General features: G+C 39.8%; 1 protein-coding gene across 1 annotated transcript; it reads left to right on the forward strand.

The window, feature by feature from the left end:
• The first annotated feature begins 2,854 nt into the window (after positions 1-2,854).
• On the forward strand, positions 2,855-3,421 carry pmchl (pro-melanin-concentrating hormone, like). The gene has a single exon (XM_086053604.1). It carries the CDS (start codon positions 2,910-2,912, stop codon positions 3,306-3,308), a length of 399 nt encoding a protein of 132 aa, XP_085909730.1. The 5' UTR covers positions 2,855-2,909; the 3' UTR covers positions 3,309-3,421.
• The last annotated feature ends 12,942 nt before the right edge of the window (positions 3,422-16,363 follow it).

Genomic DNA, 16,363 nt, shown 5'->3' on the forward strand with positions numbered 1-16,363 from the left:
TTTTGGAAATCATAGACGTGTCCTCTAAGCCAAATAGGGAAAGTATGGTTCTTAGAGCAATGTTCAAAAGCCAACATCTGTGATAGTATGGGGGGCGGTGTTAAAGCCCATGGCATGGATAACTTGCACATGCATCTGTGAAGTCACCATTAGCGCTGAAAGGTACATACAGGTTTTTGGGCAACATATGCTGCCAGCAACAACTTTTTCTAGCTTTTTTTCAGCAAGACAATGCCAAGCTACATTCTGCACGTGTTACAACAGTGTGATTTTGTAGTAAACAAATATGAATACTAGACAGGCCTTCCAGGTGTCTAGACCTGTCTCCTATTGAAAATGTGTGTCACATTATGAAGCACAAAATATGACAACGGAGACCCGGACTTTTGAGCAACTCAAGCTGTACACCAAGCAAGAATGGGAAAGAATTCCATGTACAAAGCTTAAACAATTAAAAACCTCACGTCCCAAATACTTATTGGGTCTTGTTCAGAGGAAAGATGACTATTTATTTATTGATTTATTTATCTATTTATTGCAAAAAGCAATTAAATGTATCAGTTTGAACATTAAATATCTTGTCTTTGTAGCTTATTGAATTGAAATTAGGTTAAACTACCATGACCTTGTAATTTGATTCAGTTATTTTTTTTCCCAACGATAAGTAACAATTTTGGGAGAAACTATTTAGTATCAATCAAAACCGAACATCATTCTCATTGTGAGCATATTTTTGTACAGCTTTTATATTGGATTACATTAGATTGATCGATCGATAGATCAGCTCATCAGCAAGCTATGAGAAGCCTAAGAATGATCCTGATCATTTGAATCAGGTGTGTTGGAGGAGGCGGACGTCTACTGTAAAACAGGCTAGATGTGCCGCAGCCTCCGTTGGACGATTTTGGCTCAGTATTTATGATTGTAATTGTGTTAAGCTTTATTGTGTCTGTCACTGTGCCGCTTATTAGTTCCACCTGTTTCGTGTTCTGTTGTTGCTGTACTCCTTGCTTTTGATTGTTTACAAAATTTGATATTTGCATTTTCTTCCGTCAGTATTTTTGGGTTTATATTCCTACACCAATTAATAGTTCTTAGAAGAGTGTTTCCCAATCTTTAATGAGCCAAAGAACATATAAATTAAAAAAAAGTTCTCAAATGTACACCTGTACAAGTTGTACAGTATGTTGTGGCGGGAGTGGCTGGAGGTGTCCTTGGGAAAAACTAAGTCAAGATAGCCCCTATAGATTGAAAATTTAGATATGATGACCTACGAACAATTCAGCTTACGAAAAGCCTCTCGGAACACGTTGTCTTCATATCTGTGGGATTTATCAAAGAAAACAGATCCGGCGTGAGAGAAACTGCATGTAAGCTCCTCATTTCCTCATTCATGGTGAGACTAATCCTTGTGATATTTTTAGAAGTTGAAGTGAGTGTAAGTGGAGGTATCCACATACATTATGATGCCGATTATTTGCCATTTTTGACATTATTAGCAATGTATGTACAATGATTTTGAATGGTCAAATTGGGTCCGGTTCCTCCGCTGACTCTCAACAAAACATGGGGAAGAGGGAGGGCCTTGTAGGTGTATGGCTGAGCAGAAAGGTGCGTTTTGAAAGTAGTTAGTTATTTACAGATTTATCCAAAACTAACTGATAATATTGAAAATTCAAGCAAGTATTATTTTTCCGGATCGGAAAATGCATAGAAAGTTTTGGATTGAAAAATTGGGCCATGCTCGCTGGACTGTTCCTTTAATTTTTTTCGCCTGTCACTTTCCATCGTGCATACATAGGTGACCTCAGATACTATTTTTGATTTTGACCCCTTTTGCTGTTGGCATTGCAAATGAGAATCTGTTCTGAATTTCCCGACGTGGATAAATAAAAGTGAAAAAAAAATGCCGAAAAAAAAAATTTGGGGGTGAAACTGAATATTTTTCCGCTGTAAACCTGATGACCCCTCACTCCACACTAAAGTGCTGTGGTACATTGGTTACTAATCACCCCCTTCAAATTTTACATATGTTGGCGCAAGTAATTAAATAATAATAATTTACATGAACACAACATTACATACATAAGTGTTGCTGCAATTACTGTACATATCAAACTATTTCTAGACATCACAGGTCAGTCTTTGATCATTACCCATCAAGCATTTTAAAAACACGGTTTTAAACACTGATCTCACTTGCGAAATGACATTGCAGTTTCCTTTGGATCGTATGCATGTGCAGGTGCGTGTAGCTCCGAGGCACCATCTGGCAGGCACGATTGATGGAAGAGAGCCACGCTGGCAGATTTATCACAATATTCTCGTTTAGGATTCTCTTCAAACTTCACTTTGTCCCTGCCACGTTGAAAAGAACCTGCCTTCCTGACAGACAAACACTTCAACAGTCATTTAGCAGCATCTCCCATTAATCCTGTTTGGTCATTGCTTTAAAAATAATAGTGAACAATGAGTAGAAGTGGTTGGCCTTCATCACAGAGTATGAAACCACAATGCGCCTATGGGCGGTTAATCCAACTCCATTATTTTAAAGGTCAGTCATTTTGGATTAAAGTCGTCTTGCTTTTAGCTGCTCAAAGAATTCCCGCTGTTTCGTTATCAATGCTCCAAAGTCATCCACTGCATGACTTTAATGAACTTGTGTGAAGACAACACACTTGAACAGTGCGGTAGTTCTACTCAGCCCTGTTTTAATACTTTCAGCTAATTTTCTGAGCACAACGGGAGAACCTATGACGACGTTCAGGACAAAAGCCAACGTGGACAACCGTATGTATCCCAAATGGTATAAAAGAACATCCCAGGATTTTTGAGTCACAACAAGAAACGGAGACATCTGCGGAGCAATTCGTCCCTGGAGTCAAGCAGTCTTCAAAAAGATCTTCACCATGAGCCAATCCCTCATGTGCCTCATCTTTGCCGCAGCACTCTTGCTGCACTCTTCTTGTGCGTCGCCCGTGGACCTGGCTGAAGACAGCTCCTTGGAACGTGATGCATTCACCTCCTTGCTGAGCGAGGAGGTGACAGAAAACAACCGCGGCGAGGCGGATGCCATCGGCGATGGCAAAACAAAAGGGCAGAGGGTCATCGTTGTCGCCGATCCGAGTCTTTGGCGAGACCTGCGAATGCTGCACAACGGACTGCCCCTCTACAAGCGGCGAGCTGATGACAACAGCCAGGTCACCGAACGTAGAAACAGCGGCCAGGACCTGAGCATCCCCATCCTGAGGCGGGACACCATGAGATGCATGGTGGGACGAGTCTACCGGCCATGCTGGGAAGTCTAGGACAGATGGGAAAAGTCTGCAGCCATCCTTTATTGCCTTGTGCTGAACTGTTGTATTTTCCAAAATAATGTGTCCATATTGCACATTTGAGATTAAAACCAATTCTATTCTGACGTCCTTTGTGTACTGTTTGTTTGGTGTTTATTACTTGCAAAATCAGGCAAAGCAAACTGTAAATATGCTTTGACAAGGTAATTGATGTAGTTTCCCTGGTCATCTGTTAAAGCAACACTGTGTCATAAGTCAGTTTTTGTTGATTATTTATTATTGTCCATGTGGACAAAAGCGGTAGTGTTTTGACAAAAGTCAACCACGTTTCCCATGCGCGCCAGCGCATAATGTCGTGAAATCCTTAGCTCTCGCTCTCCTGCAAGTTGGACTGAATTACATTTCTATTTCCAGTGGCTGTGTGAAAGACGAATAGCAATGAGGTAATGAATCTCATTTCGTTTAAACTATCCTTTTGTTTTTTTTGTGACATGACACCAGTAATAGCGTGTAGACGTTAGAATCAACTTATGTCCTTATAGCGAAAGGAGGAATTGAGTATGCCATCAAGCAATTCAGGACATTTGTATTTTTTTGTGTGCCAGGGTTGCTTCCATCCGCCTCAAAGTTGCTTAATGCCAGTAAAAACGATACATGACAAAAGTCCCTTTCAACTGCTTGTAAGTCAATGTTTCATAAAAAGAATAGTGAAAAAAATTATTAAGGTTGAATTCTTGCCCGGTGCTGCTTTAAGAGCTACTGTATTAGACCTATAATAGTTCACACAGCTGATGTTCATCTTGTTGGGTTTGGGTTCCCCATCAATCCCTATTTAAAATTGCTCATCATTGACTGGTAACAGGTCAAGGAGTTAGTCTGCCTTTTGCCCATGTCTGCAACCATGACCTGTGTAGGATAAGCAGTGTACAACTTGATGTATGAGGTGTGTCTGAGCCTGTCAGGCTTGGTCACGAGTCCATCCATCCATCTATCCATTTACTATACTGCTTGTCCCCATTCGGGTAGTAGGTGAGGTGTAGTATATCTCAGCTGAATTTGGGCAAGAAGCAGGTGTACACATTTTACTGGTCATGAGTCAATAGCAAATTTACAAGTCCTACATTAGGTTAACTGCACACCAGCTGGACATGTTTTAGACCAAGTCCAGCACAGTGCTCAGTTGTGAATTGATTCCTGATCTGTAGTTTCTGAGGATTGAGTGAGTCATTAACAGTGTGGTAAAGAACACATAATTATCGTAAAATATTCATCATATTTGATGAATGGTGTTTTAATTTTAAATATTGTTCCTCAATAAAAGAGATCACGGGATATTAGTCATCAGCCTGACCGGCACTACGATATTTGGCCAAGAAGTTGGAGAGAGAATTAAAATTAGAGAGAGAGAGAGAGATGGAGAGTAAATTAGCACCACGGGGGTCACAACAATCGCAGTAATTAACACATGTCCAAGCTCAAATGCTTTCTTAACTATGGGGTGCAGACAGATCCAGCTGTAGCAGTATTTAGAGTAAATTAGAAAAATCTTGAGGATAAAATGACTTTTCCACCCACTCCGTGCATACGCCCACCAATATGAGTAAAAGGGTGGGTTGTTGTATGTTGGAGGGTGGTAGAGTGGACTTGCAGCTGCAGCCTAGTAATGTTCAAAGGTGTGTGTTTCACAAGTAAATTCATGAGGAAAAATCTGGAAATATAATGAATGCAACTTGCTATTATGAATCTGGGTAGCTTGCGAGAATTTATTCCTTACTATTCTCGCCTGATTTTAACATACATATGGACGATTATAGTAAATTAAATATGTAACTTTTTAAATAGAATCCTCAATATATGCTTGTTTTTTTAAAAAAATATATACATTTTTTTTTTGTTTAGGAACGAGCGAAAGAGAGAGAGAGAGAGAGAGGGAGAGAGAGAGAGGGAGAGAGAGAGATAGAGAGGGAGAGAAAAAGAGAGAAAACCCAGCCGCTGAACTCGACCTCACACAAGGATTTGCCATCGTAAATGATAACCGAACAGGTTTGTCATTTACAGTTATGGCCCCTAAACCTGGATAGCTTTGCTGGCAGAGTCAAATGAGGTGGGCGAATGGACACTTTTAATGGTGGTCAATTTATTTAAAAGTGAACTTCCCCCACCATCTGTCTCAGGCCATAAATCTTGTCTGTAATTGTTATTGCATTTAGTGCAGTGACAATGACTGGCACTCACTGGATGAAATCTGATTCTAAAAACTAATTAGAGTGGTCTCGTTTTTTTGTGTCCTCTCACAAGATAAATGTAATATAGCTTGGTCAAACCGTTCCGTGGCATCTGGCGCCACAGGGGTCTCCGATGTCCATTACTAATTGAATCCCACCCAGATGGTTTAAATGGTCAGAGTATAGCTCAACATGTTGAGTCTGATAAGTGGCCTCTCCCTGGAAACAAAAAAATCACCAAATGAAGCATCTGGTTGATGGAGCAAGACATGTTTAAATGGTCACATTGTCTTGTGCCATTCAGTTTGAAATTCCCATTTTACATCAGCACTAGTCTGGAAGCATGAAGTGAAAAAAAAATTGTCAAGAGAATGCATTGTCCTCGCAACGCTCATAATTCCTTGTATCGTCTCTAATGAACTTGTGATGAAAAAATCCACTCCAAGGTCCAACTATTGCCATTGTAAACCCTTTATTAACTGTATAGGAACTGCCATTTAAAAACATCTCTGGAGTTCTGTATCCCCATTGTTTGGAACTTATCGACGGTCATAATGATGTTCAACTCCTGTGACTTGAAAATGTAGTCGCTTTTCAGGCCCTACAATTTATCATCATTTTTATCATGACTAGTTTTTGACAGCATGGGAATCTAAAAGGTACTGTACATTGATAGCTGTCATATGTTTCTTTTTTTTTTTCTAGAAATGTCCATTCTTCTTACCCTCTTATATCAGATGCTGAAATGAGCACCATTCATTGACTTTTCTGGTAAAGCTGTGATTCATGACCATGAGTCCATCATTCAGTCCCAGGTGCCCTTGCTTGGTTCAATGGGGAAAAGTGACATCATCTTCATGCACCTCGCTGCCCATCCCCATTCTTTCTTCCCCTTCTGCCTCTAATGGAGAGCCAGAGCTGGTGGGGAGGCCTTGTGAATAATTAAGCCACTTGGGTGCGCTTTATAACCTGGGCTGCAATGCTTGCTGTGACATTCACCCTAAGTGCATTAGTACAATAGCCCACGAGGAAACTGGTCTTTATTGACCAATACAATCAATAACTGTGCTTCTGTTGCCTGTTAGTTCCGAGGAACTAAATTTTCCGAATCCATAATGAGGATGAATGAAAATGCATCCTTTCAAAGAAAAGTGACTGATGGTTCTCAAGGACTATTTATGAGGCAATGTATTCAGTCTTTTTTTTTTTTTTAAAGTGAGGAGACATCATCAAAGGAAATCCTTACAGTAAAGTCAAGCCTGACTCAGCTTGGCTTTAACATCCATCCATCCATCCATTATCGATACCGCTTATCCTCACAAGGGTCGCGGGGCGTGCTGGAGCCTATCCCAGCTGTCTTCGGGCAGTAGGCGGGGGACACCCTGAATTCGTTGCCAGCCAATCACAGGGCACACACAGACAAACATCCGCACTCACAATCACACCTAGGGGCAATTTAGAGAGTCCAATCAACTTACCATGCATGTTTTTTTTGGAATGTGGGAGGAAACCGGAGTACCCGGAGGAAACCCACGCAGGCACGGGGAGAACATGCAAAAGAGCCAGGATCGAACCCACGACCTCTAACCAGTGGACCACCGTGCCGCCTGGCTTTAATATATATATATATATATATATATATATATATATATATATATATATACACTCAGGTGTAATTTCATCATTACATTCAGCAGGCTTAATTGCAAAAACTACACGGTAGGTATTGAAAGCTGCTTTTATTGTAAGTCACAAAAATGCTTACATTCAGATTTTAACAGACATTGTGTCAATATATTTAAGTGCTAGACCACCTTAAGAATTTTACACAGGGAATTATTAATATTGAGCTATGAACCAAGGTTTAATATCTGTTGTACTGAATAATAGCACACCACGGTAGGTTCAAGTAACAAAAACATTTAATAATAAATTTAATAATAATGGTTTCATCATATCTGCAGAGTAATCAAACAAAAAGATATAAAGGTGCGTGCTTTTAATAAAACAGCTGATCGAGAAGTGAAGCCTACTAGTATTGGATGATAGGGGGAACAGGCACGACACCAGATGCGAACGGCCACACCAGCACACCAGTGAATACACGCACACACACACACCCACACACACCCACACACACCCGCACACCCCCCCCCCACACACACACACGCAACGCATGAGTGAGGTTGCACAGCAATCAATGTAAAAGGGAAGGAGAAGCATCATCTCACTAGGCAGTCAGCGCTTGAAAAAAAGTGAATTTTTGACCGCTTGTGTCACTCAAATGTCTTGGCGAGGGTAAAAGCTGTAAACATTTAAGATAATAATGTTTTGCTCTTTTTGCGGATAAGAGTTAAAAAAAAAAAAAAAAACCAAAAAAACAGTGTTTAATGTTTTGACTCTCCAGGCCACATTGCAGAGACGATAGAGAGAAGCTGAATATTAATATTATATAACATAGAATATATTATATAATGATATATGAACATTTTCATACCGTAGTTGTCTGCTGAAAAATGCTGTCATTTTTTTTCGAATCACAATTAACTGTTTTACAGCTAATTTATAAAATCAAAAACACAAATAAGTTATTATACATTTTGCATCCATCTGTCTATCTGTTTGCAATCAATGTATTGAAGTGTTAATGTTAATTGGTGATGGAAAACCACACTGGTTAACCTCCAAATTATTTTGAGTGTGGAACAATTCCTCCCAATGCAATTAAGTGGAAGGTCGCTGATAGTGTGTGTGTGTGTGTGTGTGTGTGTGTCCTCTGCGACTGGCTGGCGACCGGTTCAGGGTGTAGCCCGCCTTTCGCCTATAGTCAGCTGAGATAGGCTCCAGCGCCTCCCCGCGACCCTGTTCAGGATGAGCGATGTGGAAGATGACACATGACACAATTAAGTGGAATTGGAACTTTAGAGGACCATTAATCCGATGTTTGAATTCAGAATTGTATGATTCCATGATTACATGCAAGAACAGAGGAAACGATTTCCAAATTTACTGCATATGGATTGTCTTAAAAATCTCTGGCACGAGTAGATACGAGGAACACGGCATAGATCCACTGGCTCCGTCAAGCCCCATGTTTCATGCAGACAAGAATGAAAATGGCCAAACAACGCAAGAAGTTGATTTACAGTGTGTCAGCATCTTCCCTCCCCTCCTGCAAACCATGCTAGGATTTATCACCACTCAGGATTCACGTCTGCATGGTGGTCTGGCTTGCCTGCTCGGGTCAGATTACAGCACATTAAAGATATCACCACACACTGCTCATGGTCATTGGATGACTGTTCATTACCTTTACATACACTGAAAACATTTTTTTTGTCTGGAATTTATTCAACATTATTTTGTCAAGTGGTTGGACGAAATAAAATTATCTGGATCCAGATTTTTTTTAAAGTAGATTCTACTTAGACGTTGACTATACATCTATTTTTAATGTATCTGGAGCTAAATGCTTTTTTTTTGTGCAACCACTTAATGAAATAATAGTGAGTCATTTCAACACCATATTTTTCAGTGTGTCAGACAGACATTAAAACTGTGCTCCTATCACTGAAATATCCTGCATCAACAAAACAGTAATCACAGCAAGAAAAAGATTATTTAGAAGCCTTGCCAAACTGATGATAATCACAATGCAAACATAACACACATAACAACTTGAGCATAACAGGTCGGTGTGATATGCTGATTGTTATAAAATATAAATACCATTTTGATACCATCAGCGTGACCAGAAGAATGAAGTAATGTCAGCCATTGAAACTGTCAACGTTATGTTATTGGTTTGTGAGTGTATTTATTGTTTTATTATGTTATTGTAAAACCCATTCCATTCCTCTGTAGTGAAATTCTCAACAGGGCATGTTGAGATTGCCAAAAAGAATAGACTTACCATTGGCAAGTGATTTAAATGACCAGTCAGTAACAGCTGTTGTTCTGAGGATGCAATTGTTGACGGACAGAGTTCCTCTGGAAAGTCCCATTCATTCTGGTCAATAAAAATAAGCAACAGAAGAATTGGGCGGTATTTCTTAAATTCAATTACACTGCTCAAAAACTACACTGAAAAAATGGTGTGTTGAATTCAATCTATTTTATTTCATAAAGTGGCAAGCTTCTCAAAATAAAATCCCAAATCCATATTTCGGCATGGAAAACACATTCATTCGATTATAACAACTTAAAATTGATCAGAAATACATTTGAGACAGTAATAAATGTTTTTTGCTGGAATTGCTACAGGAGGGCCATTTTCAGGAAACATCACTCTACCCAAGTTTAAAATCCAATTGAAAAGCCTTGCTTAATTACTATGTCAGCACAGCTGGCAGCTGCTGTTGTGTTGATTGAAGAAGAAAATTGACTGCTTTGACCTGCTGGGTATGTGGCGTATTAGTATTTGTGGAATTGATTGTAATCTCAAAACGCCTTGTCAGGGAGTTCTCGCTCCGAGCAATCTCGTCTATAGGATATATCTCATGCAGAGTGTGTATTGAATGAAGTCCTGTTCACGCACAAATCAACACAAAATTGTAGAATAGCAAGAGCAGAATGTCAAGTCAATGGAAAGACATCAATCAGTAGCAGACCAAAATCATGCAACCTGTTTTAATGTTATTGTTTTACTAATCACAACAATATTGTGTTTGTGGAATATGACATTTTTAGCCATCTCTGGGGACGGCCATTTCGTCACTTCTGTCGACTGAAAATGACATCACAGACCCCCAGGGCTCAGATAACGACCAATCATAGCTCAGCTTCAGAAAACTGGTGAGATGTTCGGGGAAAATGGTGTCTTACGCAAGAGCCGCACGATATTGGAAAAACATGCAATATGCGATGTGGATGTTGACTATAACATTAGCAATATCATTGGTGATATTTAACAACTAGTCAAGTCAAGTCAAAAGTCGAGTCAAATTTATTTATGTAGCCCTTAATCATAAGAAAGTCTCAAAGGGCTTCACATGCCCATAGCTTACAACATATTAACGACACCCCCTGATTTAAACCCTCAGGAGGACAAGGAAAAACAAAACAAAAAACAACATGTGGGGAAAAATGAGAAACCTTGAAGGGACTACAGATGGGGGAATCTCCCTTCCAGGATGATCGGGCTGCAATGGATGCCGAGTGGGCAACATTTAATGTTCGTTAAAATCATGTGAAAGTCAATCAAATGAAGTGCTGCAGGAAGACAACTACGGAGAAGCGGGTCCCTGCCCAGTTGGATTTGGATTTGATATGATATTAAGGTTTGCTCTGATGGGATCACTGTTCTCCTTAATTCACTGCCATTGACGAATTTACTTGTCTTTTCACAGTCCAGCCATTCAATCCCAGGAACATATTTATATTTTTTCAATTTTTTTCAAACGATATCTCAGTATCTTGTGGTGGCCATCTTGCATCTTACTTCCATTGCGAAACAGAATTCACCAAGCGCTGGCAGCTCATATTAACACATGGAGCATTTGATTAATAAAAAGCGAGCCTGGTGAGGCTTTTGAGGCTACACACACAGTATATACTATACTATACTATACTATACTATACTATACTATACTATACTATACTATACTATACTATACTATACTACTTTTATCACAATTTATCACAAAAAGATAGAGCAACAATCAACGAAGTAAGTTGCTACAGAAAGATGATGTGCCGAAAAATAAAAATAGGGATGATATATTAGGCTTGCTCAGCTCCCATTCCCCCGAATGTATCCTGTTCATGCGCGATCGCTCACGTGCATTATGGCAACAGTGACTAAAAGCGTTTGCTAGTTTTGATGATTTATAATTCGAATTGAATATTGTTGTAAAACACAATATGCTGTGTGTATGCTTTCTGCATTTGTATAGCTTGACAGTGTCTCACTCACTTAAAACCCGGCAATGTATTGTTAGTGAGTAGCTTAGATTTACAAAGTCGTCTTCCCTGAAATGTGCCCACACACTGGTTCTGAAATGCTTAGGAATTTCAGTCAAAATAAATTGAAGCCGTTCACTCCTTAACCCCACCAAGGTTGGGAGGTGGTGCCAAGTTTTAGCTTTGTATGAGACACAGGTGCTCAGTTGTTCAGACATTCTTCCTGAGTTGAGTGGTCATGTAGCAACCACGAAGCGGGCAGGCAATGGACTGTACTTCACAACGACGCCAAAATCTAGCCCGCTCATTTAGTATGCCTTTCACCTTTTATCGGCTATTGCATACAATCGACAAAGCCCGTAGATGTCAAACTTTTAAGTCTCTAAGTCAGAGACTAATTTTGACCTATGTTATGGATAAAACAGTGGTAATTTTGGATTTTTATGTCATGGGAGTTTCAAATAAAATGGAAAAAAACATTTTGTCAATGGGCTTTTGCAACAATTAATGGGACAAGTCCAAAGCCACATACTAAAATGATTTATTTCACAATAACACCAGGTTTTTTGCTTTCTCCCAATGTTAATTGGATTTAAGTCTAGGACCAATCGGTAGCAAAACAAAACTCATTTTTGCTTGTCGTGAAATACTCTTGGGCACCCATTTAACAATCTCCCTCGTTTTAGACAGTTCAACAAATGTTACTTTAACCTTGATGTTAATGATTACTTTCTGTTCCCACAAATCCAAACATGAAGAGACCTAAGAGCTCTGGACAAAAGTCTACTTTCCAGCACTCAACTGTAATAAGTGACAATGGGTTCTTTGTTTCCCTCAAGACAAAATAAAGTCAAATATCCCAAAAATGTAGGCGGCACATGGATTTTACTTGAAAATCTATACGCTACAGAAATAAATGCTGCTGTGTTTATCTGCGCTATGCTCGACTCCACTCCATAAGACCTCATTCCATGCATTTTGCCTTCTGTCAACCTATTAGCACCCCACAGAAACGCTAACAAGCACTGACCGTTTGTTTGACTTTGCCATTCATGAATTGAGACACCGGAATGATAGACAGGGCTATTTGCTCCTTGAACGGTTCATTTGTTCGACGGCTCAGCCATTTCAGGCCATGTTTATACTGGGAGGAAGATTCAAATGTTCGAGACTGATCTCAGACGATCTCTGACTTGCCGGAATTTGAGATGATGGCCAACAATTTCATTCATGGTGGACTTCAGAGCTGAGTAGCAAATTCTCGCAATAAGAGCTCAAACAAAAAAACAAAAAAAGGCTCTGCTAAGGACAACGAACAAGACATCGACACTTCTGTTCATTGACTAGAACAGAACTAGGAAAGGTATGGCCCGTGGGCCACATATGGCGCCCCCACACTCTCTGACCGGCCCATACAGACACCATGAAGTCAAAGTCAAACATACAGTAAAATATGCTGTGCTTTTGTTTTTAAACTTGAGCTTTTATTCTGTGCACACATGTGGACGCTATTGCAAGTGACTTAGCAAATAAGAGGTCTTTTTTGTGTCTGCAGTGTTGCCATCTTAGCGATGATTACGCTATTTTTAGCAATTGTTCCGACCCCTCGACCAAGTATTTTTCCAAAAAACAGATCAGCAAAATAACAACAGTGGTCCTAATGTTAGCAACATTCTTATTTCCAGTATGGTGGAAGGCAGAGGGCCAAGAAGATTTGTCTTGATAACACGTACACAGTTTCATATACAGTACATATTGGGTGCATTATAAGTCATCGCTGTTTTGTACATCACCGTCAATATTACTATACTTCCTAATTATCCGTACATTTGGGAGTCCTGACTACAAAATTGCATAAAATTGTTTCAATTTTTAAAGTGCAAATATGTCATTTTAATGACCGCTTATAATTTTGTGGTCGTAATTATAAAAATAAATGCCATATCTACGCACGCAGCAATTTATTGAAACAATATGCTTTTCCTAAATACATTCAAATTAATGTAGACAAAATTGAGATTAGCATGTTGGCTTGTCCCTCTACTAGCGTTGCAGTTTCTTGTGGCCCTTGAAAAATTACTTGTCCACCGCTGGCCCTGAACAATTTATTTTAAAATGATCAGTCGAGGGCTGACAGGTTCGCACAGCCTCCCCACAGAGCAGAGGTCCTGGGTTCAAATCTGGGCTCCGGCCTTCCTGTGTGGAGTTTGCATGTTCTCCCCACTCACAGGGTACAACAGCTTCCTCCCATGTTGCAAAAACATGCTCGGTATGTGAATTGAACACTAATTGTCTGAGAGTCTGAATGCTTCTTTGTTTATTTGTACCCTGCAATTGGAGTGACCAGTTCACGGTGTACCTTGCCTCTCACCCAAAGTCCTACAGCACGTCGTGACCCTGATGAGGATAAGCGGTTCAAATAATGGATGGATTCTCAGTCAAGCAAAATATAAATTTATATTTTGGAATACAGACAACATTTATAGGAGGTCTTTAGTTTTCGTTCCAAACATAATGAACATTGATACGCTGTAAAAGCCCTGCTGAACCATCTCTACGTGGCGGCCACAATGGATGGAGACAATTTCCATCACAGGCGGAGCCACTCAGATTAGACGGAGTCAGATCGGAATTGATGTCGGCTGACACAAATCCATGTTTTTGGTGGGGTGAGAGGATTTAACAGTAACTCAGTTTAAACGTTATTGGCTATTGGCTGTGGAATTTTGCACCCGATGTGTATTGCACAAGGACTGTCCCAAACGGGAAGTTAGATCATCGTTTGAGACCCGAGAGACGAACGAATCAATTTTGCTCATCAATTAATGGATGCACAGTAAATTTTGTAGGGAGGATTTTACTCTAAAAAGACTTAAAATATTCAGAGTCCCAGTCCAAACAGACTAAAATATTCAGAGTAAATTTCACACAGGAAAAAAATTGGTGCGATATTTACTTGAAAACAAATAGTAATGTTTTTTCACTCGAAATTATAAGTAAATTTTACAAAGAGTTTTTGAGTAAATTTTACTTATATAGTATTTATATATTTTTTTAAAAAAAAAGGTCACTCAAGGGTTGACGAACAAACCCACAACCTTCAGGGTGGGAGACAGTCACACAACCACCTGAGCCATGCTACTCCTATACTGAGAGTTAGCATATCACTGGTGTCGGACGGAATTTCATACCTCCAAAAACTTTCTAACAGTAGGAGTGCTATGGCTCAGGTGGTAGCATGGCTAAAAACTGTTGAGTACCATGAGGATCCGTAGCAGTGTTTAGAATTCCAAAGTCCTACAATAAAAGTCACATCATTAACGTTCAACTTTATCCCCCAAAAGGTAAATGTGCCAAGATAGAAAAATATTGGGATGATTCGCCATGATTCGGGAACAGTCATTTATATGGCGGACCATCTTAAGTTCAATGGCACTCCATTTGTGGAACAACTTGCTGGAGACCTTAAGGGAAGGAAGAGAATGTTAAAATCAGCTACAAGACACACCTTTTTGTTTGTTTTTTTATGTTATTTACTTTAATTGCTTAGTGTTACTTTATTTCCAGTCCTTTATCGTGCTTTTATATTTTAGCCTATAGAGTTTGGGGTCTTTGATGTCAAGTTTACATGGATTTTATTTTTAGTGTTATATAGTGTAGTTCACGATTCTCCGAGGGAGCCCTTTGCACCAGGAGCTATGGGGTCCCTGGTTGCTGTATGTGCAGGGTCCTGCTGCACCACTGTACTGGGGGCTCAATGATGGTGGCCTGTGACGTGGTTCTGGTGCAGATAGCCGACTCGGTGCTTCCTTACCTGGATGCGCTGGACTCAGCCTTTAACGGTTAAAGTTTGACCTGTGTTTATGTGCATGTCTGCTTCCTTGTGGACAGGGGATTGTTATTTCATGTGAAGCACGAAGTTTTGTCTTTTTTTTGTATGAAAAGCACTATATTGAAGACATTGTGTAAGTGCATTTGAATTGCATAGCTATATACTCATTTCTGAATCATAAATGCCATATGTCTGAAACATTGAGTGAGAAGGAGAACGTGGGTTCCAGGCAGCTGCAAATGTATGGTTTGGAGACCAACTAATAAGGAATCTCCTGTAAACTGATATGTCTGCAGTCATGACCTCAGTCTCCAAGCACAAATTCTTTGCATTATCAGTAAGTTTGAAAGCGTAGCTTTGCAAGATAAGACAAATGATGGGACAACACGGTTCAATGCTCGAGTGGTTTTTAAAGGGTGGCAGGGGGAGAAGCGTTTTTAAGCATTTCCCCAGTAGCAGTTTTTCAATAGATACACTGAATTTTATGCCAATTCAATTAGCTGTTGGGGGTGACTAGGTCAACTTCACAGTACAAAGCAACCGCCCCCCCCCCCCAAAAAAAAACACTCAGGAGCAGGTCTCAGCCAAGAGATTTTCCACAAATGGCTTGTAAGCCTGATAAAGAGCGAGTTAGCTCATGCTTAGCAGGTGTTCCTGCCCAGAAAGGCTCTCTGAGGGGCCTCGAAGGAAAGTAGGATGGATTGGGGTCAAACGTTACCTTCAGGGTCTCAGCTGTTATGTAGATACACTGTCACCATGTCACGAGTGTACCGCCCATTGGCATCAAACATTTTGGGCACAATTGCCTCCGACATGGAGCTATGGTCTTATACCCAGTATCATGAGAGCTCATTTGAGTTTTTAAAGTGCAGTGTGAAAATAAAATGTTACATTTGAGTCGAAGCTACAAATTAAACTTTCTACATACAAGTGCTTTTAAGTCCAAATTGTAAAAAAGTGTTGTAAATTTAAATAGCCAATCATACTTTGAAGTTTACACATCTAGTGTTGAACAAGTTTTTAATCACATGATATAACTTCCTGCACAGTACCGGTAAATTCAAGTATACGTTACATGGACCCAGTTTCTTCAAAATCCAGAAAATAAA

Source organism: Filicampus tigris, chromosome 15 (assembly GCF_054856515.1).
Source record: "Filicampus tigris isolate MCC_2025a chromosome 15, RoL_Ftig_1.0, whole genome shotgun sequence".
Classification (NCBI taxonomy): domain Eukaryota; kingdom Metazoa; phylum Chordata; class Actinopteri; order Syngnathiformes; family Syngnathidae; genus Filicampus; species Filicampus tigris.